Source organism: Salvelinus fontinalis, chromosome 29, assembly GCF_029448725.1.
Source record: "Salvelinus fontinalis isolate EN_2023a chromosome 29, ASM2944872v1, whole genome shotgun sequence".
Taxonomy (NCBI): domain Eukaryota; kingdom Metazoa; phylum Chordata; class Actinopteri; order Salmoniformes; family Salmonidae; genus Salvelinus; species Salvelinus fontinalis.
The window spans coordinates 26,355,853-26,383,800 of record NC_074693.1 but is presented as its reverse complement, the minus strand read 5'-3'; the positions used below and the strand labels follow the sequence as shown (position 1 = coordinate 26,383,800).

At 42.3% G+C, this 27,948-nt stretch overlaps 2 protein-coding genes across 2 annotated transcripts; both read left to right on the top strand.

Moving 5' to 3' along the window:
* The first annotated feature begins 138 nt into the window (after nucleotides 1-138).
* LOC129827725 (cationic amino acid transporter 3-like) lies at nucleotides 139-16,328 on the top strand. Its single transcript, XM_055888826.1, has 12 exons — nucleotides 139-332; nucleotides 6,255-6,676; nucleotides 7,089-7,250; nucleotides 7,452-7,623; nucleotides 7,917-8,035; nucleotides 8,773-8,995; nucleotides 9,349-9,488; nucleotides 9,609-9,711; nucleotides 11,512-11,747; nucleotides 11,935-12,101; nucleotides 12,293-12,401; nucleotides 12,567-16,328. The coding sequence occupies exons 2-12, from the start codon at nucleotides 6,310-6,312 to the stop codon at nucleotides 12,707-12,709; spliced, it is 1,941 nt and encodes a 646-aa protein (XP_055744801.1). The 5' UTR covers nucleotides 139-332; nucleotides 6,255-6,309; the 3' UTR covers nucleotides 12,710-16,328.
* A 177-nt stretch (nucleotides 16,329-16,505) lies between these two features.
* LOC129827724 (ubiquitin-like protein 3) lies at nucleotides 16,506-25,531 on the top strand. The gene is made up of 5 exons (XM_055888825.1): nucleotides 16,506-17,467; nucleotides 20,192-20,300; nucleotides 20,670-20,756; nucleotides 21,021-21,098; nucleotides 23,513-25,531. Exons 1-5 carry the CDS (start codon nucleotides 17,441-17,443, stop codon nucleotides 23,563-23,565), a joined length of 354 nt encoding a protein of 117 aa, XP_055744800.1. The 5' UTR covers nucleotides 16,506-17,440; the 3' UTR covers nucleotides 23,566-25,531.
* The last annotated feature ends 2,417 nt before the right edge of the window (nucleotides 25,532-27,948 follow it).

Genomic DNA, 27,948 nt, shown 5'->3' with positions numbered 1-27,948 from the left:
CGTCCGTTCTATTAAAATTAAATTACTCACATAATTTTAAGGAATTTAATACATTAGTTCCATGTGGAAATGTTACCTTTGTAATTAAAAGGTATTGACGTTGCTTACATTCCAATGACGTCTAACAAATCTCATTAATCTTGCTATTTCCCCAGATGATGACAACCAATGAGAGTTGAGTAGAGGCGGGATGTTTACACTTTTAGCCAAACAAAATACATTGGTTGTGCCATTTAGAGTAGTCATATTCTACAGTTACACCTTTTTCGGACTGTAAAGACAGATGTTCCATCTGATCGCAGAATTTATTTCTGTGCCCATCAATTCCTCAGGTATGTAGCTATAAGTTATTTACCAAAGGCATCGAATGTAAATTGAATTTGCTAGCTATGTGTTCCAAGAGTGAACCAAATGCGACCGCTCACCGATAGGAATCAATGAACTCTGAAATTCAAGATAGGGAGATGTATAGTGATTAGCAGTAGCTGGAACGAATGTGGCAGTTGTTGGTTGGTCTGCTGGACATTTTCGCGATGCCCAGCATGGCAACCACAATCCACGCGCGACTACGATTTGTGCCAGGCTACAAGACTCGCGTGCAATGACTCACATCGTCAGCAATAGCTAGTTGAACCCAAACGTAAATTGGACTCTGTCGTTGTTTTATGAAGTTAGCTAGATTAATATTTGAGTGTCGACCATTCATTCTGTATTGGACCTTTCTAGCCACCTGTACCCCTGGAATCCGGTGGATGGCTGTTTACTTTGTTCCTTGTCAAAACACTGACCTCTGCATTGCTCTTTGCAAGCCTGTAGCCCTTTCACTCTTGAATGTATTAATCTTGTCTAACTAGGTAATAATGTACCTCCAACTACAATGTTTAAACCAAATATAGCCTTGGATATCCTATTGCTGCTTAATCTGCAAACGTAGTACTGACAGTTTCTATTGTGGAATGCTTGGCTCTATGTTAATGGTTTGCGTAACTATGTTCAAATTTACCTGCTGAAGCATGTCTTTTCCCGGTGTCCCTATTTCTGTAGGGTATTTTTATATATATTTTTTTCAGCCAAGAAACCTAACCACCAATCACACCTACCTTCTGTTGGGAGTCCAAGTAATGTTTGCGTGTTTTAGCCATTTACTGTGACTGGAAAGACAAGTGTGAAGGGCACTGCTGAAGGAGTGTCACTCCATGGAGAGATTCCCAGGCTGAGTAAGTTTCATCTGCTTGAGACCTGTGAGTGCTCCCGGGCTGAGAGGATAGTGTGTGGTGTTGGTAGGGTGATGAGGTAAACAGCTCACTTGGAAGTGATCAAATGAATTGCATAAGCCTACTATACGAGTCCATGTATAGAATGGGCACTCCAGAAGATCTTTCAGCCTTTTGGTGAATTGCATTATTGTGGAGACATGGGCACGTTAATAAAAAGAAAGCTGGCTGCTGATGCTCTGTTGTCATCATGGCCCATAATTAGATTGCCCTTTTGGAGGAAAGGATCTGATGAATAGCAAATGCAGTGTGCACCAACTGGTGTCATTTCAGATGAGGTGAAGTGAGGTAACCATGGAAACACCCGTCCTGGATTCCAGGACCTGCAAATTGAGCATTATGCCCTGCCGCATTCCTTAATAAACATTGGCAATGATTCCATAGTCATATGATGCTTGGTCTTCTGAAAGTGGCCTGTTAACTTGAACTGTTTGAATTGAATCATGAACTGTAGAACTGTTATTTTTCTTTATTTACTCAAACTCTGTGAGCATGGAACAACTTGTTGTAGCCATGGCAAGACAACAATGTAGCGTTGTTGAATTCGGAAATGCCCTGGCACCTAGGCCAGATTTTCTGTCATAAATTATTTTTACAATGGTTCTTCTATCTTTTACAATTGTATTTAGAATACAACTGCTTATACATGACCAGAACGACTCATTACTTCAGCTCCCACAACCTATTGCTAAGACTTTGGTTAGTTTAGCCCACACACTACGCCATACTCTTTCTAGGCTACACAAACAGTGCTCTATTCAATCCGCATCGTGTAAGTTCAGCTATACAGCGTGATTGAGATTTAAAAGCAATGTTCCCGCTTTAGCAGAGACCTCATTCACGGTAAACGCTGCATATGTCGGCTCAATGGGAAATTACCTTTACATTTCTATCACGGAATCAGCTTGAATAGAGCCCATAGTCATGGCAAATTATTTCCAAGAAGGTTAGAAGGCTTACGTAACGTTGCCGATTATCCTCTTAATGGAGGAGAAAGGCCAACTCTATGCTTGATTTAGGCCTAGTTGTGATTGCAGAGACTGGCTGGCTCAACTTCTCCTGGCTAGTATGTCAGCCTACTGATTCTAGTAGATTGACACACGCAGACAAGCAGACCTTGCAATCCCATTGACTGTATCCCTATTGTCAGCCTAAAGTCAGCAATATGTTACTGTTCAAATGGTTAGAAAATGGTAAGTGCTGTGTGTGTAGTAACTGGTGACTGAGTTATGCCTACTTGTTGAACTCATAGCCTATAGTGTGTACACTACAGATTGAGAACAAGGGCCTGAGATATGAATGGGTGTATGCTATGCAGTCACCTGTGTAGTCTGTGTTCCCTGTAGGTGTTATCTTTTGTCAGCCAAACAGAGTTGACATAGATGCTCTTCCTCCTGATAAGGTGTGTTTCCCAGACTCGACCTGATTAAACTTGCATGGCCTCTCCGGTGTGTGTGTGTGCCAAGGATCAACCCTTCAACTCGAACTCGAAGCCATCGCCAGACAGGAGAGCTTTATTATGTCCAACCATGGCGCCCTAACAGTGGGCTTAGACAGCTAGGCTATTCCTTCCTGTTTAATGATAGCTGTTTTGGGCACCGTTGGATGTGGTGATTCTATTTTTCTTATGCTTCTTTAAAATTTAAATCGGTCTGGTGTGTCAAGTCATAGGCCCTTCATCAGGTTTTTCCATTCCCCTGTCTCTCTCTCCCATGCTTTCTTTGCCAACGTCGCTGCCATTCCTCCTATTTGCCCCCCTTTCTCCCTCTTCTCTTTTCTTATTTCTTTTCTTTGTTCTCCTATTTTAGTTTTTCTTCTGGCTGCAAATGAATGGGGTTCTTAAATCTCTCCCTTAGCTACTAGTCTTTCAGATTCACTATGGTCTCTGCCAAGGTCAGGGTACTGGTCAACACTACTGCATGGTTTTCTTCCCGTGACGGACCACCAGCCAGAGGTCGGGACAGAGCTGTCACTGTCTATGCCTAAATGGCTGCCTGCCATTATTCACTATTCAGCCAGCCTGCCTTTAGAAGCAAGTTATCCTAGTGTTAGGTTGAGATCTGTAGAGAGAATGGGGTTTTACACGTTAACAGAATGACGCTGAATCTCCTATTTTTCGCTTTAAAAGTATGCCAAACAAAAACAATTGATTGCAAAGTTAAACAAACCATACAACACTAAGCACAATGACTACTTTTAACAGTTCCCACTGAACATTTTTCAAAAATACATTTAATTAAAGATCAGTGCAGATGTAAAATTGGGAAACATATATATATTTTTTATCTCCTTCAACTTTTTTATGTGACCACGTTTTCCAAAAACTCAGTTGAATACCTGCCCCGAATTAAGATTCAAATGTGTCAGCTACAACATGACACCTTGAGTTTGAAAATAATCTATTTTTGTTATTGAACTACTAAGTGAAGTAGATAAACACCTGGTAACAGAATGACATCATGGGTCCCTGTTCTGTATAGAAATGCATAATTATTTATGTCATTCTCTTCATGGTGATGTATCCTGAACAGGTACACAAAGGTAGAAAAATGTAATATCCTCCTTTGCATGTTTGGATATTATTCTACACACTGGCTTTTATTCTAATGAGCTCTGTTCCCAGGTACAGATCTGTACCAATCAGGTTTTTTTCTGGATCAAAAAGGGCCTTAGATGGTTGTCGTGGTAGGGGGGCGTGCCAATGAGCTTGTTCGGCCGTTGTCGTGGCAAAATTTGACATTTTAGCATTTTTAGGCCAATTCCTTTTCTTTTTTTTGCAGTCTTGAATCGAATTTCCTGCGATTCTACATATTCTGCCATGGAGCTGAGATTTTTTGTTGTTGCAGTTTTAAAGCTAGTTTCCTGCAATTCTATGCACTTTGTCATGGATAATGTTCTTATTTTTTTTGCTCAAACATAACAAAATGCTAAATTCATTTAAAAAAAAAATGTATTCTCCCTGACTATCTTTTATTTTGATTAGATCTGAAATATTAATGCCCCTGTGTGAAAAAGTAATTGCACCCTTACACTCAATAACTGGTTGTGCCACATTTAGCTACAATGACTCCAACCAAACGCTTCCTGTGGTTATTGATCAGTCTCTCACATCGCTGTGGAGGAATTTTGGCCCACTCTTACATGCAGAACTGCTTTAACTCAGCGACATGTATGAGTTTTCAAGCATGAACTGCTCGTTTTCAAGCAACAAATGGGAAGTTTTGGAATGGCCTAGTCAAAGTCCAGACCTAATCCCAATTTAATAAGTTGTAACAGGACTTGAGCAGTTCATGCTGGAAAACCCACAAATGTCACTGAGTTAAAGCAGTTCTGCATTCAAGAGTGGGCCGTGATAAACACTTCAGTGTCTGGGCTTGTCCTTCAAATCACTCCTGTTGTGTGTGTGTGTGTGTGAGAGAGCTGTCTTCTTGGGTATGATGATACAAGCTTGGCACAACTGTATTTGGGGAGTTTCTCCCATTCTTCTCTGCAGATCGTCTCAAGCTCTATCAGGTTGGATGGGGAGCGTTGCTGCACAGCTATTTTCAGGTCTCTGCATAGAAGTTCGATCGGGTTCAAGTCCGGGCTCTGGCTGGGCCACTCAAGGACATTCAGAGACTTGTCCCGAAGCCACTGCTGCGTTGTCTTGGCTGTGTACTTAAGGTCGTTGTCCTGTTGGAAGGTTAACCTTCGCCCTAGTCTGAGGTCCTGAGCGCTCTAGAGCAGGTTTTCATCAAGGGTCTCTCTGTACTTTCTTCCGTTCATCTTTCCCTCGGTCCTGACTAGACTCCCAGTCCCTGCCGCTGAAAAACGTCCCCACAGCATACTGCTGCCACCCATGCTTCACCATAGGGATGGTGCCAGGTTTCCTCCAGACGTGACGCTTGGTATTCAGGCCAAAGAGTTAAATCTTGGTTTCATCAGACCAGAGAATCTTGTTTCTCATGGTCTGAGAGTCCTTTTAGGTGCCTTTTTGGCAAACTCCAAGTGGGCTGTCATGTGCCTTTTACTGAGGAGTGGCTTCCGTCTGGCCAATTGCATAAAGGCCTGATTGGTGGAGTGCTGCAGAGATGGTTGTCCTTCTGGAAGGTTCTCCCATCTCCACAGAGGAACTCTGGAGCTATGACAGATTGACTATCAGGTTCTTGGTCACCTTCCTGACTGAGGCCCTTTTCCCCAGATTGCACAGTTTGGCCGGACGGCCAGTTCTAGGAAGAGTCTTGGTGGTTCCAAACTTCTCCCATTTACAAATGATGGAGGCCACTGTGTTCTTGGGGACCTTCAATGCTGCAGAAATGTTTTGGTACCCTTCTCCAGATCTGTGCCTCGACACAATCCTGTCTGAGATCTAAGGACCATTCCTTCGACCTCATGGCTTTGTTTTTTGCTCTGACATGCACTGTCAACTGTGGGACCTTTTATATAGACAGGTGTGTGCCTTTCCAAATCATGACCAATCAATTGAATTTAGCACAGTTGGATTCCAATCAACTGATTGAAACATCTCAAGGATGATCAATGGAAACAGGATGAACCTGAGCTCAATTTCAAGTCTCATGGGGCGGCTGGTAGCCTAGTGGTTAGAGCGTTGGACTTGTAACCGGAAGGTTGCAAGATCGAATCCCCGAGCTGACAAGGTAAGAATCTGTCGTTCTGCCCCTGAACAAGGCTGTCATTGGAAATAAGAATTTGTTCTTAACTGACTTGCCTAGTTAAATAAAGGTTAAGAAAAAGGGTCTGAATATTAATGTAAATATGATTTAAGTTTTTTATTTTGAATACATTTGTAAAACATTCTAATAACCTGTTTTTGCTTCGTCATTATGGGGTATTTTGTTTGTGTGTGGATTGATGAGGGGAAACAAAACAATTTAATCAATTTTAGAATAAGGCTGTAATGTAAAAAGAAGTTGGAAAAAGTCGACGGGTCTGAATACTTTTAGAATGCAGCGTATTTTATTTATTTCTCCTCTTCCCCAGCCGGTTGTAAGAAGATCCTTCATCTCCTCTTGACTTGGTGACCTCCTGTCCTACCATGGCTAAGAAGCTAGCTTCCTTTGGTAAGATGCTGCTCAGGCGGCGAGCGCTGGACTGTAACCAGGAAGAGAGTCACTTCGCCCGCTGCCTGAGCACACTGGACCTGATAGCCCTGGGGGTGGGCTCCACTCTGGGGGCCGGCGTCTATTTGCTGGCTGGAGAGGTGGCCAGGGAGAAGGCCGGCCCAGCCATCGTGCTCTGCTTCCTCATCGCAGCGCTCTCCTCCGTCCTTGCTGGTCTGTGTTATGCTGAGTTTGGTGCCCGTGTGCCAAAGACTGGTTCAGCCTACATGTACAGCTATGTGACAGTGGGGGAGATCTGGGCCTTCATCACTGGTTGGAACCTCATCCTCTCCTATGTCATAGGTGAGTCAGAAGTGGGAGTTAGAGAAAATTAGGGATTTGAGATTAAGAAGGGATGTCATTCAAAATGGGGGGAGGGAACGTTTTAATTGTTTGTATCTTATAAAGTTGCAAGAAACACGTTTGAGGTTTAAACAGGATATGAGAGGTGCAATGATAAATCTCTCATTTTTCCTCATTACTCTAAGCAGGGATATTACTGCAATACCCAAGACAGTCAATTGAGATTATCAGCAATTCTGAGTCGCTGAATAATTAAGATTCTGATGAGGACTTGAGCTGAAGATGTTTTACAGGCAGATTGGTCCTCTAGAAGGATTGCCTCTTGACAGAAGGGCCCTTGAAAGTGTGACTCCAACTTCTGTCATTATAAATCTCTTCCTCTCGCTCCCTTCCTCTTCTCTCCCTCTTTCAGGCACAGCCAGTGTTGCTCGGGCCTGGAGCTCCACCTTTGACAACCTGGTTGAACAGAAGATCTCAGACTTCTTCAGAGCCTCCATGTCCATCAAGGTCCCTGGGAAGATTCTGGCTGAATACCCAGACCTCTTCGCCCTCATCCTGATCTTGCTGCTCACTGGTGAGGCTCTCGTTTAATATATATCTGAACACATTTAAAAGCATTATACACACCCTCAGCGAAAATACAGCTACAATGATAGGGCTCTTCATTCCTGCATTAGGGCATGCGAAGAGTGCCCATTCAGTTTAGCATTATGACTGGCTGTGCTTGGTCGCTGCCCACGTCTGTGGCCCTGACACTTTGCCAACACCCACACAGGCCTGCTGGCGTTTGGCGTGAGTGAGTCGGCCCTGGTGAACAAGATCTTCACGGGGGTCAACCTGGTGGTGCTGGGCTTCGTCATCATCTCAGGACTGGTGAAGGGAGACCGTACTAACTGGAACCTCACTGTCGAGTACTTTGTCAACACATCCAACATCACTGATACAGAGTGAGTCACCAACCAGCTGTCAGACAGACAGAAGAGCTCATGAGGAGTGGTTTATTAGGCAGGAATGGTGTTTTAAAATCAGCCCTAGGGAGTAGTTGAATATATGAGTCTGTTTACAAAAAATATATTAACTCCTTTAGAGACATCAACCATTAGGGATACCAGTTCTCTTCCTGAAGACTCAATATGAAATTATTATCTTTCTCTTTGCCGTTTTTCTTTATTTTCCAGGCTACTTCAATAACTTTATTAAATAATAATTATAACCAGTCCCCTGCTCTTTCTTTGTCCAGGATCATTAAAGAGAAGTTTGGCAACGGGGGTTTTGCTCCATTCGGCTTCAGTGGAGTCCTTTCCGGTGCAGCAACTTGCTTCTACGCCTTTGTGGGTTTCGACTGCATCGCAACCACAAGTAGGCAATTTCCTCTCATCTCTTGACACCAATGATTTACACACAACATTAAGAACACTTTAGTAATATTGAGTGGCACGGCACCCCCTGCTCGTGCCTCAGAACAGTCTCAAATCGTCAGAGCATGGACTCTACAAGATGTTGAAAGCGTTCCACAGGGATGCTGGCCCATGTTGACTCCAATGCTTCCCACAGTTGTGTCAAGTTGGCTGGATGTGCTTTGGGTGGTGGACCATTCTTGATACACACAGGAAACTGTTGTGTAAACCCCAGCAGTGATGCAGTTCTTGAGACACAAACTAGTGCGCATGGCACCGACCATCATACCCCGTTCAAAGGCAATGAAATCTTTTGTCTTGCCAATTCACCCTTTGAATGGCACAAATACACAATCAATGTCTCAAGGCTTAAAAATACTTTGTTAACCTGTTTCCTCTCCTTCATCTACACAGACTGAAGTGGATTTAAGAAGTGACATCAATAAGGGTTCTTAGCTTTCACCTGGACAGTCTATGTCATGGATAGAGCAGGTGTTCTTAATGTTTTGGTTCCGTGTGGTTCAGCTGGTAGAGCATGGCACTTGCAACGCCAGGGTTGTGGGTTTGATTCCCACGGGGGACCAGTATGAACATGTATTCTCTGGATAAGAGCGTCCCCTTAATGGCTAAAAAGTAAATGTAAAATGTACCTGTGGTTGACGACTGTCAAATCTAAACCGTCTTTATCTTTTTCCACAGGTGAAGAGGCCAAGAACCCCATGCGTTCCATCCCCATCGGTATCGTGGCTTCTCTGCTCATCTGTTTCTTTGCCTACTTCGGGGTGTCTGCAGCCCTCACTCTCATGATGCCCTACTACTTGCTGAACAAAGAGAGCCCGCTGCCAGAGGCCTTCAAGTATGTGCACTGGGACCCTGCCCGCTACATCGTGGCTGTGGGCTCCCTCTGTGCACTCTCCACCAGGTGACTGACAGACAGTTTCCCATAGAGACTTCCTCATGGCCTTGTGTGCACTTCTATCAAAGGTTGAAAGGCACCCAGATGGCAGGCTATTTTTAGTTAGATATTTATTTCTGGGTTTGAACAGATGTTTATTTTCATATACTGTGCTTTCAATTCCTTTTTTGTTTGTGGTTATTTGCAGGCAAAGGAACAGACACAAATTATGATGTGGAATATATAAACCCAAAAGTGTTTGTTTCATGTGTTAACTTATTTCGGGGTCATTCAGTGTTTGTGGACTGTCCAGAGACATGGCTGGCCTCTGTGTGATGGCGACTACTTTGTCTGAGTCTTTCTCTCTTTTCCCTGTCCAGTTTACTGGGCTCAATGTTCCCCATGCCCCGTGTAATCTATGCCATGGCTGAGGACGGCCTGCTCTTCCGTTTCCTCTCAAAGATGAACATCAAAACCAAGACCCCCCTGTTAGCCACCATTGTGTCGGGTATTGTAGCAGGTAAGCTTAGCTCATGTTTTACTAAGTATCTCCTTTGTGCACCAACACTTTGTTTTCTGTCAACTGTTTAGCTGCTACTTTATGCTGCTTAGAATTGAAACCTATTCTTTCTTTCGGCAGCCCTGATGGCATTCCTGTTTGATCTGGCAGCCCTGGTGGACCTGATGTCGATAGGAACTCTCCTGGCATACACACTAGTGGCTGTGTGCGTGCTTATCCTCAGGTTAGCACAGAGGATTATAGCTAATACCCTTTTTTTTTTTTCTTTTTTTTTTTTAAGAGTCACAAACACATTTGATTCCTCAAATATCCAACTCTTTGCTGTAACTGAAAATGTTCTCATTCAACGTAACTAGTAAAGTAAGGGTTGACTGAATTCTACCTACAGTTGAAGTCGGAAGTTTACATACACTTAGGTTGGAGTCATTAAAACTCATTTTTCAACCACTCCACAATTTTTTTGTTAACAAACTATAGTTTTGGCAAGTCGGTTAGGACATCTACTTTGTGCATGACACAAGTAATTTTTCCAACAATTGTTTACAGACATTATTTCACTTATAATTTACTTTATCACAGTTCCAGTGGGTCAGAAGTTTACATATACTAAGTTGACTGTGCCTTTAAACAGCTTGGAAAATTCAAAAAAATGATGTAATGGCTTTAGAAGCTTCTGATAGGCTAATTGACATAATTTGATTCAATTGGAGGTGTACCTGTGGATGTATTTCCAGGCCTACCTTCAAACTCAGTGCCTCTTTGCTTGACATGGGAAAATCAAAAGAAATCAGCCAAGACCTCAGAAAAAAAAGTGTAGGCCTCCACAAGTCTGGTTCATCCTTGGGAGCAATTTCCAAACATCTGAAGGTACCACGTTCATCTGTACAAACAATGGTACGCAAGTATAAACATCATGGGACCACGCAGCCGTCATACCGCTAAGGAAGGAGACGCGTTCTGTCTCCTAGAGATGAACGTACTGTGGTCGAAAAGTGCAAATCAATCCCAGAACAACAGCAAAGGACCATGTGAAGATGCTGGAGGAAACAGGTACAAAAGTAGCTATATCCACAGTAAAACGAGTCCTATATCGACATAACCTGAAAGGCCGCTCAGCAAGGAAGAAGCCACCTCTCCAAAACCGCCATAAAAAAATCCAGACTACGGTTTGCAACTGCACATAGGAGCAAAGATTGTACTTTTTGGAGAAATGTCCTCTGGTCTGATGAAACAAAAATAGAACTGTTTGGCCATAATGACCATCGTAATGTTTGGAGGAAAAAGGGGGATGCTTGCAAGCTGAAGAACACCATCCCAACCGTGAAGCATGGGGTGGCAGCATCATGTTGTGGGGGTGCTTTGCTGCAGGAGGGACTGGTGCACTTCACAAAATAGATAGCATCATGAGGGAGGAAAATTATGCGTATATATTGAAGCAACATCTCAAGACATCAGTCAGGAAGTTAAAGCTTGGTCGCAAATGGGTCTTCCAAATGGACAATGACCCCAAGCATACTTCCCAGGTTGTGGAAAAATGGCTTAAGGACGACAAAGTCAAGGTATTGGAGTGGCCATCACAAAGCCCTGACCTCAATCCCATAGAAAATTTGTGAGCAGAACTAAAAAAGTGTGTGCGAGCAAGGCGGCCTAACATATCTGACTCAGTTTGGTCAGGAGGAATGGGCCAAAATTCACTCAACTTATTGTGGGAAGCTTGTGGAAGGCTACATGAAACGTTTGACCCAAGTTAAACAATTTAAAGCCAATGCTACCAAATACTAATTGAGTGTATGTAAACTTCTGACCCACTGGGAATACGATGAAATAAATAAAAGATGAAATAAATAATTCTCTCTAATATTATTCTGACATTTCACATTCTTAAAATAAAGTGGTGATCCGAACTGACCTAAGACAGGGAATTTTTACTGGTATTAAATGTCAGGAATTGTGAAAAACTGAGTTTAAATGTATTTGGCAAAGGTGTATGTAAACTTCCGACTTCAACTGTATTTGTTCTCAGGTACCAACCGGGCACCCTGGGTGTTAGTGGTGCCAGTGAGAAGCTGGTGGAGCTGGTGGGTCTGCAGAGGGCAGCCATGGCAGAGGGGGACAGTGGGGATGAGTTTGGCCAGGAGAGTGAGGGGGAGACCAGGCCCCTCAGGGAGCGGTTCATCCTCAAGATGCTGCTGGTGCCTAGCTGTGACGTCCCAACCAAGACCTCCGGGCTCATCGTCTACATCACTACCGCTGTCATCTGTGAGTCTCCCCCTTTTGACAGGGTGAAGTGTTGATGGTGTTTAAAGCTATATTTAAGTTAGCCTTTTTTGAGAGGTTTGGCATACTGGAAGCAGCTGTCTGATAATGCAAATGAGAGAATACATTGAAATTATTTAATAAGATTCCACTGTACATGCTAAGTTAACAATCTTTCTTCTCTCTTTAGCTGTGGTGTTCACCCTGCTGTGCATAGTACTGTCTGTGTGTGGGGCAGAGGTGGTAAGTGGCCACCCAGTGTGGGTCACCATATGTGCGATACTGGCCTTCTTCTCCTTCCTGTGTGTGGTCATCATATGGAGACAGCCCCCGAGCAGACAGTCACTCACCTTTAAGGTATGATGGAAGTTTTCAGTCACAGGACTCATTTCACAAACATTTTCTTGAGAAACCAGTTTCCATTTACTAAAGGTTTCCTCATCAGCTCTTCGCATAAAAGTGAATTAGAAAATATTTTGTAGTTGTTAGACTTGAATATGTCCAGTGTGTGGTTTAATGTACAAAATAAACATTTTGAATCCCTTTAGGTACCCCTACTCCCAGTGTTGCCATTGGTCAGTATCTTTGTCAACATTTACCTCATGATGCAGCTGGATGGGCCAACGTGGTGTCGCTTTGCAGTGTGGATGACTATTGGTTAGTGAGATTGCCACCCCTATTATTTATTTGCCTCTTGCGCCTATCTGTGTTACACAACTTTGTGTAACGCAAGTACAGTGTGTCAGTGAGGTTCACCTTTGGCATGCCGTAGTTTATCACTGTTTAAATCAGTTTTTCTTCCTTCTTCCCTCTCTCTCCTAGGTTTTATCATCTACTTTGGTTACGGGATTAAGAACAGCTCAGAGGCCACACCCAACCGCGGTAAATTTGAGCCAGTCCTCCGATCAAAGAGCCCCAACTACCTGGCAGAGGATGACAGTGAGGTGGAAGGAATGATGTCTTAGAGGAGAATAGTGGTGGAGTAGATGGTATTTGCCCCAACGACATACCACGCAAGCCTTGAACAGGAGCACATTCTTATCTGGGTTTTTTCAACTGTCTGGAAATTGTGCCACAACAGTCTTAACTTTCTGTCTTATTCTTCTTCTAAAATGGATTAAATTAATGTTTTCCCTCATCAATCTACACACGATAATGAAAACGCAAAAACAGGTTTTTAGAAATTTTTGCAAATTTATAAAAAAATAATAAAAGAAAAAATACCTTATTTACCCTTTGCTATGAGACTCGGAATTGAGCTCAGGTGCATCCTGTTTCCATTGATCATCGTTGAGATGTTTATACAACTTGATTGGAGTCTACCTGTGGTAAATTCAATTGATGGACATGATTTGGAAAAGCACACACCTGTCTATATAAGGTTCCACAGTTGACAGTGTGGAAGAAGTTTGGAACCACTAAGGCTCTTCCTAGAGCTGGCCGCCTGGCCAAACTGAGCAATCGGGGGAGAAGGGCCTTGAACAGGGAGGTGACCAAGAACCCAATGGTCACTCCGACAGAGCTCCAGAGTTCCTCTGTGGAGATGGGAGAGCCTTCCAGAAAGACAACCATCTCTGCAGCACTCCACCAATCAGGCCTTTATGGTAGAATGGCCAGACGGAAGCCACTCCTCAGTAAAAGGCACATGAAGTTTCCCTAAAGGCACCTAAGGACTCTCAGACCATGAGAAACAAGATTCTCTGGTCTGATGAATCCAAGATTTAACTCTTTGGCCTGAAAGCCAAGCGTCATGTCTGGAGGAAACCTGGCATCATCCCTACGGTGGAACATGGTGGTGGCAGCAGCATGCTGTGAAGATGTTCTTCAGCAGCAGGGACTGGGAGACTCGTCAGGATCGAGGAAAAGATGAAGGGAGAAAAGTACAGGGAGATCCTTGATGAAAACCTGCTCCAGAGCACTCAGGACTTCAGACTGGGGCAAAGGTTCACCTTCCAACAGAACAACGACCCTAAGCACACAGTCAAGACAACGCTGGAGTCGCTTCGGGACAGGTCTCTGAATGTCCTTGAGTGGCCGAGCCAGAGCCCGGACTTGAACCCGATCAAACGTCTCTGGAGAGACCTGAAAATAGCTGTGCAGCGACACTCTCTATCCAACCTGACAAAACTTGAGAGGATCTGCAGAGAAGAATGGGAGAAACTCTCCAAATACAGGTGTGCCAAGCTTGTAGCGTCATACCCAAGAAGACGCAAAGCTGTAATCGCTGCCAAAGGTGCTTCAACAAAGTACTGAGTAAAGGGTCTGAATACTTATGTAAATGTGATAAGTCTTTTAAATTTTAGAATATGTATTTTTTTTATTAAACCTGTTTTTGCTTTGTCATTATGGGGTATTGAGGGGATATTTAAATTTTTAAATCCATTTTAGAATAAGGCTGTAACAATGTGGAGAAGGTCAAGGGGTCTGAATACTTTCCGAATGCACTGTATATACTCTGTCAACATGAACTTGCCACATTTCTGCATATCTAAATGTTGAAAGGGTTCTTTGTCTCAATGATGATGTCATTTAGGTGGTACAAATGGTAAGGAAACAGAGTGTCTCCACTTTAACGTGTTATTCTAGTGCCTGGTTGTTTCTGCCTCAATTCAGCCATTTTCCCCCAAATGACATATGGTCTCTTGTGTCTTTGCCCTGTGAGTCAGTAAGCACATCAACAGGGTACGTGGTGTTGCGTGTCCTCCTGGCCATGTAGGTCAATCACTATGGTTTTATTTGTGTTCTTTGAGGACAGGCAATACCAAGCAGAGTGTCAAACAATCCCAGAACTCACTGTCTGCACTATAGAGAGATAGAGTCTATACTATAGAGAGTCCTTACCCAAAAGTTCAAATTTTGAATATTCTTTTAAACAATCATTTATATAAATTTGTTTAAATATTTATACAGAAACATGCATGTATATTTTTGTTGGATACATATATATATATATTTATGTATGTTAAAATGTTTTTTATTTTAAGAGCTGCCCAAATAATTATTCGGTTTAAAATGATGCACTCAAAGGCTTAAAGGTAGAGATTGTGTGACGAGAGAAATAACTTATTTTTGAACCATGATGATATACAAACTACCAAATAGAGAGATGTCTGTAGGAAGGTACACTGAAGGGGGGGGGGATTAGTATATTCAGCCCAAAACTGACACTAGTGAAAGGCAGAGAAGGGATTCCAATACATGAAACTAGTATAATTTCTGGAGTTGCATTAAAAGGCTTTCAGGTTACATTTCTGTTCGAAGGTCTTAAGCTTGTGGTACATGTTACCCACCTGACTGGTTCCATGTATAATCGTGTACATAACTGTTTGTATATAATTGTGTCATTGAAAGAGAGGGCCTGGGTTTTAATCGCTAACTCTAATGAGTGTCTAACTGAATGTAGTAATAACTTGAACTGAAAAGCCCACCAGCCTCAGTCAAGTTCTGTTTATAGAAACTTTGTGTGGTGTTGTTTACATCAACTTTTTGCTGTTTAACTATGTGCCTCAGTCTACATTTTCAGTTACTCACTTCAAGGGTATGAAACTGTTATTTGTATTCTATGCCTGTTTGATGTGGAAATTGTCACCACAGATTATCAATTACAATTGATATCCGCTGTTATTGGTATCAAATGAAGATTTTAAAGTCAAGACAGTCCAGTCTTATTGGAAAATGAGCTAGAAAACAAACTACAAATAGCTGTGAGTGAAAGTGGGGATATTTTCAGACTGTCATTGTTTCTAAAAACAACTTTGTAAAGAGAGGTTATGATTCCATTAACAATGAATATTGTTTGTGCTTGACATTCTCCATTCTCTCTGTTTTGAGCTTTTACAATGTTATTTTGTCAGTTGAACTGTTTACTTTCAAGTACATGTGTATAGCGGTTTGCTAATCCTTTTCAATTCGTAAGACATTATAAACTGGGTGGTTGGAGCCCTGAATGCTGATTGGCTGAAACTCATGGTATATCAGACTGTATACCATGGGTATGACGCAACTGCTCTAATTACGTTGGTAACCAGTTTATAATAGCAATAAGGCACCTCGGGGGTTTGTGGTATATTGCCAATATACCATGGCTAAGTGGTGTATCCAGGCACTCCGCGTTGTCGTGCACATATACCACACCCCCTCGGGCCTTCTTGCTTAATTATACGTTCTATTGTGTTTTGTGGTTGGTATTTTTGTTTGGCCTGCTTGTTTTATTACAGTTCTTTAACCATTTTTAATGGTTCCAAAGGGCTCAAAGCTTGTTACAGCATCATGTTGCAAAGCCTTGCAGATTACATAAGTGTCTCCGTACAATGTTTTGTGGAGTAAATTACAACATTATGTTTACAAACATTGCTTTTAACACACATAACCTTGAGGTCATCAGAACAGTATTTAAAAAAAAAAATAATAATAATTGATTGTGTACTGACAGTTTCATGACCATTTGTATTCTTACTCATGAGAACATGTTCTATTTAAACTATTTTATATCTGTAAATGTGTCAAGAGAAATTACTGTGTATAAATGTTTTGTAAGTAAATTTTAATCATCCAAAATAAACTGATTTCTGGCTTAACTTTCAATTATAATTTCCCAGTCTTTCTGTAAAAGGTGGCTTCAACACAAATTATCCAAATGTATGTTGTTTATTGCCTTGGTGTCATAACTTGTTCAATCAAAATGGAATCTTATGGCAAGACTTCAACTCCCAGACATACTTTGTTGTGGTGTATTTTCGTTTCCTATGTTGACAACCAGCTGATTTCCTGTGTCTTTAAATGTCCTGCCATTATTCTTCAACAACCAGCAGCTAGGTTCGATGTTTTTCTGACCAACAGAAACCCTCGAACATTGGATACTGTTAACCATTTGGACGCGTAGCTAAATATTTAAGTACTTGTTTTATACTGGTACAGTATTCGAAACTGTGAGGTTATTAGTAAGATTAAGGGTAGAGATATCGGAGTTTGTCTTTTCTGTTCCGCTTTTCTGCCGCAGTCCGATATTTTCAGCTAACCTTAGCTAGCTTTTTTGATTTTAGCCAGGTAACTAGCTAACTAATAAGGTAACTTTACATTTCTGTCAATGTTTCCGTAATGAGGTTCTTCACTCAAACGTAATCGTTAGTGAAGTATATATTTTCTTCAAGAAACCAACCTTGTAAATTGCCACAACCCAGAAGTAACGTTAGCTATTTAACTTAGCTCCTTGCTAGTTAGTCATGTTACTAGTTACATATTGTCAAGCAGTAGTGGAGGGTTTTCAGTAAAACTCGTAAAGGTTAAAGCAACGAGTTTAGAGCCATTTAACTAATGTGTTTGTGACTGTAATAGCTAACTAAGTATTCGTGTTGGCAAGCTACTGAAGCTAGCTAGCTAATTTCTAGCCAAATGCTAGCTAAATAGCGACTGTCTAGCAGTGAGTGTATGATTGCTAGACAGTGGTTGATTGGGCAGATAAGCTTACTACCTACTAGCCTCTATCGTTCGCAGATATCACACGAACGGGCGAATATAGCAACCAATTTGTTCACGTTGTCAGCGCGCTTGAGAAGGTGCTAGGCTGTTGAAAGCAGAGAAGGAAAGAGGGGTGAGAGTAGTGAAACGCACACAGTGCTCTTTGTGCCAGGGGGTTGGCCCGGTCTCAACCAGCGAAGCGCAGTACACTCGGTTCTGTTCAGATCTGCTTCAGAACCATGACAACTGCAAGGGATCTCGATATGGTGAGTATTCATTGCAACCAAACACAATCCTTACTGCATAAGATCTTGTATGTCTAATATTAAAATGGTTATAATGCATGTTATGTTTTCCATTTTTAAATGGAATGATTATTTAACTAGGCAAGTCAGTTAAGAACAAATTCTTATTTACAATGACGGCCTACACCGGCCAAACCCGAACAACACTGGGCCCATTGTGCGCTGCCTGGTGGGGCTCCCAATCACGGCCAGTTGTGATACAGCCAGGATTCGAACCAGGGTGTCTGTAGTGAGGCCTCTAGCACTGAGATGCAGTGCCTTAGACTGCTGCGCCACTCGGGAGCCCAAATGTATTTGGGGGTTAGGAGCCAGGATCAGGGACTAACGTTAACACTCTCACAAACAGAATAGCTGTTTCTGTAATCACCATCTGTCAAACTACATTTTGAGATTGACCCACATTTTTTCTAGATGAGCCTTAATTGACTGTCTTCCTATCACAAAATCACAGCTCCACCCATTTTGGATACGGTTATTCTCCAAACAAACCCAGTTGACATGTGTAAAGGCAAAGGACCTTGTCCATGGCACTGTTTTGTTAAATCAGGGATGAAGAGGAGGTTGATTGTAGGGACTGAGGAGAACCAGTCAATTTGAAATCACAAACGATCTCAAATCAATGAAAAGGCTGATAGGCTACTCTAGTCCGCCTGCCCTGTTGTACCTATGCCAGCTTGTAGTGCTCTAGAGTTGTCTACTTCTGCAAATATTTTGTTCATATTTACATTGATATTTTGGTAATTTAGCAGACGCTTTTATCCAGAGTGACTTAGTAGCAATACGGTCTAAGTGCCTTTCTGTTTCCAATGCACGCATGTGTTGCACAGACCTTTTCTGTTACTTCAAAGCTGAGTTTTTGAAGTTAATGTTTCTCTTGATTGGATAGTCTAAGAGGATATCCTTGATGGTTAAAAAAAGAACCAAGGGCAGCTAGGCAGATTAGAGTTTGTTTTGTTTGGTTGAGGATAAAAGGGATGAAGGGAAGCCAGGGATGGGGGGGAGGGGGCTTGTTAATGATGACTTTGGTATCTAACCCCACTCAGAGGTTATGCAGTGCATAGGGGGAGGGGCTTAGTAGGGTCTGCGTGTTTGTAAACAGCTCAGTGAAGGACTATCCTGACAATACACCTTGTGGCACAGATTCTTTGTTCTGGCTTCCCTGATTTACCACCAGAAAGTTTAGGGACAAATGAACATATTTTATTATGTGGGGGAATTACCCATTCAATTTTTACCATAACTTTGATATTGGTATCCAAAATATGATAGTGTTTGTAAGGGTAGGATATTTGTCATGATTTCCAAGCCATTTATTGGATTGTGGTGGGATACCAATATCTACTCTGATGAAGTGTGTTTGCGCAGCGTGTTATGATCTGTCAACTGATGGAGAGATTCACAGGGGTGGAGTGTGGCTTCCGGCCATAGGCTAATGATGCTTCAGAGCTTTTTTCACTATTAGAGGTCCTGACCTGGGGCTGCTGCCACCGCAGGAGGGAAGGCTATGAGCCAGGGGTCTCTTCCTGTGTAGGAGCTGCCGTGTATGCTTAAGGCTACTTACCGGTAGCGGATATTTTATGATTGTCGAATTGATGAGTTTATAATAGATGCCGTTTACATAGCCTACATGGAGCATCTGACAGTAACCTCTGAGTTGCACTACTTCATGTAAAATGCTGTTTCTTTCCCTATTTCCCAAATGGATTTCAATACCCGTACGACTTATTTTGGAGAAATCATAGTTCACCACATAATTAGTTGGGGGGGGGGGGGGGGTTCATTTATTCTCTGTGGCATTTGGAGTTTGACTTATTGCAGAACCCTGAACAACCTGCCTTACCTTCATTTGGTTTTCAATGAGAGCATTTATTCCCAGCCAAACACTGTGCAAACACCATGTTGATGATGTAATCGTTAAACCAAGGAGCGATTGAAATCTATGAAAGAAAATGCAATTACCCAAGTCTCCTAAAATGGATTCTTTGGATTCTGTAAATGACTAATACAGATGAAATGGTCCCTCTTTTTTTTTTTTTTTTTTCTTTTAAAGGCTAACATGTCGTAAGTTGCTAGTACAATTAGTGCAACAGCATGGCCAACACATTTTTTCTTAAATTTCTTTTAAATGGGTTCATTTAGTGAACTGGGTGGGTACAAAGAAGAGCAGGGAAAATTCCCCAGCCCCCTCCCTCCTCCACACACACACAACTACGCCCCTGGGTTACGCATTGGCCATGTAAATTTAATAACGTGGCCCAGGGCTGTCTGGGACACCTGGGGTTATCGCATTAGGCCAACAGCCCAGAGAGAGGAGCTGCCCACAGTGCTGAAGGCCCACTTCACCCCCCCCAGCTCCACCCTTATCTGTGCATTGTCCTGCTATAGGGGCTCACTTCACAACGAGCTCAGTCCTCTCTGAAGGAAGCAGCCCAGTTAAACGGGGCAGAGATCTGCACAAGAGAAATCTAATTAGACAGGAATGTCAATTTCAGTGCAGGCTTCCGAGGGTCATCTCATGTCATTCGAGGTGAGAGAAAACGGAAGGATTCCATGTGATTAGGCTAAGCTACATGCTTCTCATTGCTCGACGAGGAGGAAGTGTAGACCGTATCATTCTGAAATTGTGGGATTTCTGTAGAGCCATGTGTAGGATTATTAAGATGTTTTGTTTGGGTGATTTTTCAGGTGAATCTGCGTCTTATCCTGGTCAGTGGGAAGACACAAGACTTCATCTTCTCCCCCAATGACTCGGCCATGGACATCGCCAAGCACGTCTTTGATAACTGGCCCTTGGGTGAGTTTGTGCATGCTGGGACGTGGATCAGGGAACAACCACAACACTGTCTTTTTTTATATTGAGTTGTATTGCAGAATTAATCAGGTCAATTTGCAACTTTCTTAATTCTTCTTAGTCTGGGTCGGATTTAAAAACATGCTTTCTGTCTCTTGTCACGGGGACCACATTCCAGTTATTATAGGGACAGTTGTTACACAATGCCTTGGCTCTAAACACTATATGCCGCCTTCAAACCACTGACGATGGCAGCCATGTTTGTGTGTTCAACCACTGCAGGAAGTCTCTGTCTGAGTGGCTGTCTGGCACTAGTGAAATTAGACTGCTTCTGAGTGTTGCTCTAATGTTGTTGTCTCATCTCTGCATCAGGATGGGAGGAGGAGCAGGTGGGCAGCGCCAGCATCCTGCGCCTCATCTTCCAGGGACGCTTCCTGCATGGCAGCGTCACCCTGGGCGGTACTTGATGGACCCTCTTATACACACACACCATGCTACCGGGCTAAAATACACTAGTGAATACTGTATGACCTTTGTCCTTTGAAATTAATTCTGATTTAAAATGTGCCACAGTTGAGGACATTCACTGTAATGAACTTGTCATCAAAGATGGAGAATGGACATTCTGAGCATGCTTACTAATGCCATAATTAAAGAGGATTATCTTGTGATTATATATTCTGCATATGAATTGTTCATTGTCTGTCCTTTTTATTTTCAAAGCTTTAAAGCTGCCCCCTGGCCGAACAACTGTCATGCACTTGGTTGCCAGAGAGACCCTGCCAGAACCTAACTCCCATGGTGAGAACCTTTCTCTTGCGCTCTCTGGTTGTCTGACTCATCCCATCACCTAGCTGTCATGGACCAGTGGTGGGAAAACATACCCAATTGTAAAAATGCCTTAACTTCTCTAGGGTATGTGGGACGCCACCTCGTCAACAGCCAGTGAAACTGCAGGGCGCCAAATTCAATACAACAGAAGTCCCATAATTTAAATTCCTCAAACATACAAGTATTTTACACAATTTTTAAAGATACACTTGTTGTAAATCCAGACACAGTGTCCGATTTCAAAAAGGTTTTACGACGAAAGCACACCAAACGATTATGTTAGGTCAGAACCAAGTCACAGAAAAAGACAGCCATTTTTCCAGCCAAAGAGAGGAGTAACAAAAAGCAGAAATAGAGATAAAATGAATCACTCTTCATCAGATGACACTCATAGGACTTCATGTTACACAATACATGTATGTTTTGTTCGGTCAAGTTCATATTTATATCCAAAAATCTGAGTTAAGGCGGGACGCTACTGTCTAACTTGGCCAAAAGCCAGAGAAAATGCAGAGCGCCAAATTCAAATAAATTACTATAAAAATCAAACTTTCATTAAATCACACATGAAAGATACCAAATTAAAGCTACACTGGTTGTGAATCCAGCCAACATGTCAGAATTCAAATAGGCTTTTCGACGAAAGCAAACGATGCTATTATCTGAGGATAGCGCCATAGTAAACAAAGAGAGAGAAGCATATTTCAACCCTGCAGGCGCGACACAAAACGCAGAAATAAAAATATAATTCATGCCTTACCTTTGACGAGCTTCTGTTGTTGACACTCCAATATGTCCCATGAACATCACAAATGGTACTTTTGTTCGATTAATTCCGTCGATATATATCCAAAATGTCCATTTATTTGTCGCGTTTGATCCAGAAAAACACTGGTTCCAACTTGTGAAACGTGACTACAAAATATCTCAAAGGTTACCTGTAAACTTTGCCAAACATTTCAAACTACTTTTGTAATACAACTTTAGGTATTTAACGTAAATAATCGATAAAATTGAAGACGGGATGATCTGTGTTCAATACAGGATTAAAGCAAACTGTAGCTAGCTTTCTGGTCACGCGCCTCTAACAAACAGGACACTTCAGGTGACTCTTGTTCAAGATGGCCGTACTTCTTCATTACACAAAGGAATAACCTCAACCAATTTCTAAATACTCTTGACATCCAGTGGAAGCGGTAGGAACTGCAAGAAGGTCCCTTAGAAATCTGGATTCCCAATGAAAATCCATTGAAAAGAGTGACCTAAATAAACAATTCTGAATGCTTTGTCCTGTCGGTTTCGCCTGCTAAATAAGTTCTGTTATACTCACAGACATGATTCAAACAGTTTTAGAAACTTCAGAGTGTTTTCTATCCGTCTCTACTAATAATATACATATCTTATCTTCTGGGGTTGAGTAGCTAGGAGTTTAATTTGGGCATGCTTTTCATCCAAAATTCCGAATGCTGCCCCCGACCCTAGAGATGTTAATATAATGACACAACTGAAAGTCACCCAGTAAAATACTGCTCAAGTCTGACACGGAACCCAAACCGGCTGCGTGCGTGCACCATCGCGCATACATTTATTTTGTCCCCGCACACTAAACGCGATCACGACAGGCAGGTTAAAATATCAAAACAAACTCTGAACCAATTACATTAATTTGGGGACAGGTCGAAAGCATTAATTACTTATGGCAATTTAGCTAGCTAGCTTGCACTTGCTAGCTAATTTGTCCTATTTAGCTAGCTTGCTGTTGCTAGCTAATTTGTCCTGGGATATAAACATTGAGTTATTTTACCTGAAATGCACAAGGTCCTCTACTCCGACAATTAATCCACACAAATGGTCAACCGAATCGTTTTTAGTCACCTCTCCTCCTAGTCTTTTTCTTCTCTTGACTTTATATATATTGGCAACTTTCATAAATTAGGTGCATTACCGCCACTGACATCGCTGTTGTATACGTTGCATGTGACAAATACGATTTGATAATTTACAAACGAAGCATGTGTGTGTAGTGAGTCCGCCAGTTCAGAGGAGGTAGGGATGACCAGGGATATTCTGTTGATAAGTGCTTGAATTGGACCATTTTCCTGTCCTACTAAGCATTCAAGATGTAACTTTTGGATGTCAGGGGAAATTTATGGAGTAAAAAGTACATTATTTTCTTTAGGAATGTAGTGAAGTAAATTGTCAAAAATAATACATGTACAGATACCAAAAAATACTACTTAAGTACTTAACACCAGTGTAAGGGACACTGTTGAGCTGTAATTGCTACAGATATAGGCCTTATTGTCCCTTTAAACCTGAAAGCCTGGTGTGATATTTTCTCTTTCGTTGTCTGATGTCAAGTTTCTTTATCGTCCTCTTTGTAGGTCAGCGTAACCGGGAGAAGATCACAGAGAGCAACTGCTGTCTGCTCTTGTAAAAACAACAAACAACAATCCTTTCACTCCCCTCCCCCACATTCATCCTATGCTCGGCTTCTGTCTGCCCGTCAACCCTGGATTTGGGGAGATCACAGGAAGATGGGTCACAGAGCTGTCAGCGGGCGTGTGTTTGTTGCACTCTGGCCCAATCGGTGGCTTAGGAATTATGTAGGTTTTTTTCGTGCCAATTTATTCGAATCGATTTTCTTTTGTTCACCCTTTTGCCAAATTTTGCCTTTCCTTCTCTCTGTTGTAAAATCATGTTAAGAATTTGTACATATAATATCTGTGGTTACCCAGGAGGAGCATATATCCTGTGTAACCGGGGGGAGGGGGATATACAGGTTTTGAAGACTCACCTTACAAAGAAACACTAACAAACTCTTTGGAACTTTGACCCGTACTGTGCATACAGTTGTTTGCATTACCCTTGAAGACACGGCATACAGTATGCTCCATGTGTCTTTCTGCTAATGAAATGGAAGTTCCCACGGGTTTGGCACTTAACTGGGTTGTTTATTTGAAAGTGTGTCTTTGTAAGTTTTATGTATGGTCTTAATCTTCCCATCCCCTTCCCGTCTTAGAGGAAGAGAATCATTTCCTACTGTTATACAAAGTGCCGTCCCCCTCACCCGATGTAGACTGTGTACAGTAGTTGCCTCATACTGGCAGGGAGTGTTTAGTCTGCAATAGCACCAGAGTGGTGCATCTTTCTGTACCATGGGCCACGTGTTCGTTCCTGGACCAACACAGAGGAAGAGTTCAAAGTTGTAAATGGACAGCTGTGTCAACACCTGAGTGGATGTGTGTGACATTGTCATGTTGGATCACCTCCTTGAGGATGAACTGGTTTAGCTAGAAGAAGAATCTAAACTAACTCCTAAGTGTCCTCCCCCTGGTTGTGAAGCCTTGCTTTCTTTTTTTCTCCTCCTTTTTTAAACTGAGTGAAAATACTTTGGAGTGATTCTGAGTGACCATTTTGTGTCATTCTGAATGGCTTACGTCTCTGATCCACATGACCGTTTAGACTGTACCACACCCAGTCTCATGAGGAAGCCCCGTATCCTCGCCACTCCCCGTCTGACCTGAGTGAGGAGTAAGGGAATCGACGCCAGGAGCCAGTCAACCGTGAGGTGGTGGTGGGAGTGCTTCCTACAGGACATAAGGGCTAGAGGCATGGGGGGGAGCAAGGGCTTGGTGAGGGTACCGTCTGGAAATGATGTATTTTTTACCTCCTTTATGTTTGGATGCTGTCTGTTTTTGCCTTTTTGATTTTTGATTCATTCTGTAATCATATTAATATTGCAATTTTTTATCTTGTATTGTTTATTCCGTTTTTGTCTGACTCCTGTTAATTGAATGCTTTTTGTTCCAGGGGTTGTATGTATATGTCTGGGAATGTAGATCATGTTCTGTGTGTCAGTGGATGGGCTGGGGAGATGTCTGTGTAGTAAGACAGTATGGCTGCGTTTACACAGGCAGTCCAATTCGGATATATATTTCAGTTATTGGCCTTGTTTTTTTTGACCGAAAAGCTCTGAAAAAGATCTTATGTGAAAGGTCAAAAGACCAGTTAGTGGAGAGAAAAATATCAGAAATGGGCTGCCTGCGTAAACCCAGCCTTAGTGTATTTGAGAGTGAGTAATGGGTGTGTGTTTGTCAGGTGTGTGTGTGCTCTTGCGCCTAAATACTGAGTGTGTGTGTGTGCTCTTGCGCCTAAATACTGAGTGTGTGTGTGGGTGAGAACTGTGGGATAGTTATGCAGGTGGTTGAGTAGGCGGGCGATTGGTCTTGGGTGGCTGTGGTTTCCATGGAAACATGGCTCCTTCCTTTGAGTGAGTCTTTTGGTTAGTGTGTGTCAACCAATGTCACTGCTATGAAATTTATCTCAATCTGAATAAATGTAAAAAAAAAAATTAAGTGATCTGCTTTAAGGTATTATAAATTAATAAACATTAAATATGACTTGTTTTTTTTACTAAAAGGAACAGGGGAGTAGAAATCAAGTTAATTAAGCAGTGTTGGGGAGTAGTGAACTACATGTAGTTCAACTAGTCATTTAATTACATTTTGCAGTAGCTCGGTGGTAGTTGAACTAAATTCTAATCTAGGTAGTGTTTTCAGTAGCTTGGTGGTAGTTGAACTAAATTCTAATCTAGTTAAGTAATGAACTACTGAAACCTGTTTGCCGTGTAGCGAACTACTGGAACAACACTACTTTTTAGCTAAAATATGGGTGAAGTAGGCAATCACTTCCTTTTATTTTGTCGTCAGACCTGCCTTATTCTCATTTGAAACATTTTCTTAACGTAAGACCCCCAAGGTGATCTGTTCTTGCAATTTGTAGTCCGACAGTTCAGGTTTTTTTTCCGGAAATAGTTTGGCTGTATTGAACTACTTTTTCAAAGTAATTTTTTAAAAGTCAACCATATTTCTAAAGGGTAGCTTAAATTCTTTCAGTGGGAAGTAATTGGTAGTTTGAATTATGTTTTCAGAGTATCTTCCCCAACACTAGTTAAGCATGTGGCTTGCCTCTGGGTGGCAGTGTTGTGTAGATACTCAATAATCTCGCAGTGTCCTCCTAGTCATCCTGGGCTGAGGCATATTACTCTTCCAACACCTGCTTTAGTTCCATACTGGTAAGATTAATACCTCTTTCGCCATCCTCTAAGGGCAAAATGTTGATGTTGGCTGTTATATAAACACAGTTTTCCTCTGATTAATAATGATTGGCTGGCTTTATCTATTATTCAGAGGTTCTTTGCAATGAATTGGTTAAGTAGGAGACTGATAGTTACTCTCCAGTATCACATAAATGACATTAACAAAGGATAAGAATGAGTGTGACTGATGGATTACTGTATGTGGACTTGGATAACTAAAATGTAATCGGTCACCAGATTGGTTTTAGAATGTGTTCAAAGAGTCAAATATTAGTGTTGCTTCCGGTGTTGGAAATAAGTTTGGGCATCTTGGATTCTGTCTGAGACTTAGACCCCATTATAAAAGGCTTTTTATGTCGTGATGATTGAGTCGTAACATTTGGTTGAGCTGTTATTATTCGATATGTTCTCTCCCGTCTGTTTTGGAAAAATCTGGTTATGACGCATAGCCAAGGGAGCTCCAGGTTTCCAGTTGATGTTGGCAAAAACGTCAAGCCCCCTGAATTATTCTAAAACCTAGTGCCGTTCTTAATCTTTTTAAATCAAACTACTTGTCCTTCCATGCATCTGCTCATGTCTCTCTGTCTGGCAGCTTCAAGTTTTCTGTCTGGCAGTGGATTTAGTAAGAACACACAGGGAAGATGAGCAAGATGGTCATGAGAGGGGTCTGAACTGTGAGGTGATAACCAGACCTGGAAACAGGGAAGCAGCATCTGTTGAAAGCATTGCTACTCCAAACTGTTTCAGGATGAATAACTTTGCGGTATTGCATGAGCCGGGGCACGTGCGGTCAGTCAGTCGAGTGTGTTAGAGTGGGCCCCGATCCAGGGTTAACAACCAAGAGAAACGGAACCACACGGTTCAGCTGGGCCATCTCTTGGGGTGGTGTGCTATGCTGCTGTGGTGGTGGTAATGGGGAGGGGGGAGTCTAGCTGCCGTACCCAGCTTCCTCTGACATTGGCTGGGGACTCTTTGCAGGGAAGCTGTGATGTGGCGCAGCGGAGGACTGTCTTTCTAGAGATTTCTGGGAGAGCCTGGGAGAGCCATCTCTCTTTTCCCCTCTGCCTGGGCTCTATCTGTTTCTCACACTCCCCCTCCTGCTTCCCTCCTTTCTCCCTCTCTCTCTCCGAGGCCCTCTGCAGGCACTCTAGGTAATAGGTGTGTCAACATCATAAAAGTGATAGATGTGTAAGGCTGTTCACCGGCAGGGGGGTTGTGACTTAGAAATGTTTTTTTCCTCTGTTTTTTAAGCCTACCAGAATCCCTTTCCCCCTTCTCGCTTCTGGCTAGTGCAGAGCCTTTTTGCCTTGTCAGTCCCACTTAAATTAAAACCAGCTGTGAATGCACACAAACACACACACACACACACACACACATACACACACAGTTGAGCACAGACTGAGGACAGGCTACTGATACCACAGACTCTGGGCTTGTCCATTTTTTTATTTTTTATCTGTCAGCCTTTCTATGCGGTCTGGTTAGTCAGACAGCAGTGGGAGAAAGCCAGATGGGATGTGTCGCTGTCTATGTGAAAGTGGTTGTACACTCGTGCCTATTTGTTAAGGTGTGTGCATTTATTTGTCTGTGTTTTTTTCTATAAACCAGAAACCCACTGAGAGTGGAGTTATGAGAGATCAGTAGGCCAATATGAAAACACACACATCCACCACACACCCACACACACAGCGGGGTGTCAATGAGTGAATGAGTGTTCAC

Coding starts and splice junctions, on each gene's coding strand:
- LOC129827725 (XM_055888826.1), top strand. CDS start 6,310: ATGGCTAAGAAGCTAGCTTCCTTTGGTAAGATGCTGCTCAGGCGGCGA. Junction 9,489..9,608: donor TGTGTCGGGTATTGTAGCAG/GTAAGCTTAGCT, acceptor TTCTTTCGGCAG/CCCTGATGGCATTCCTGTTT. Junction 11,748..11,934: donor CATCACTACCGCTGTCATCT/GTGAGTCTCCCC, acceptor TTCTCTCTTTAG/CTGTGGTGTTCACCCTGCTG.
- LOC129827724 (XM_055888825.1), top strand. CDS start 17,441: ATGACAACTGCAAGGGATCTCGATATG. Junction 17,468..20,191: donor CTGCAAGGGATCTCGATATG/GTGAGTATTCAT, acceptor GTGATTTTTCAG/GTGAATCTGCGTCTTATCCT. Junction 20,301..20,669: donor CTTTGATAACTGGCCCTTGG/GTGAGTTTGTGC, acceptor TCTCTGCATCAG/GATGGGAGGAGGAGCAGGTG.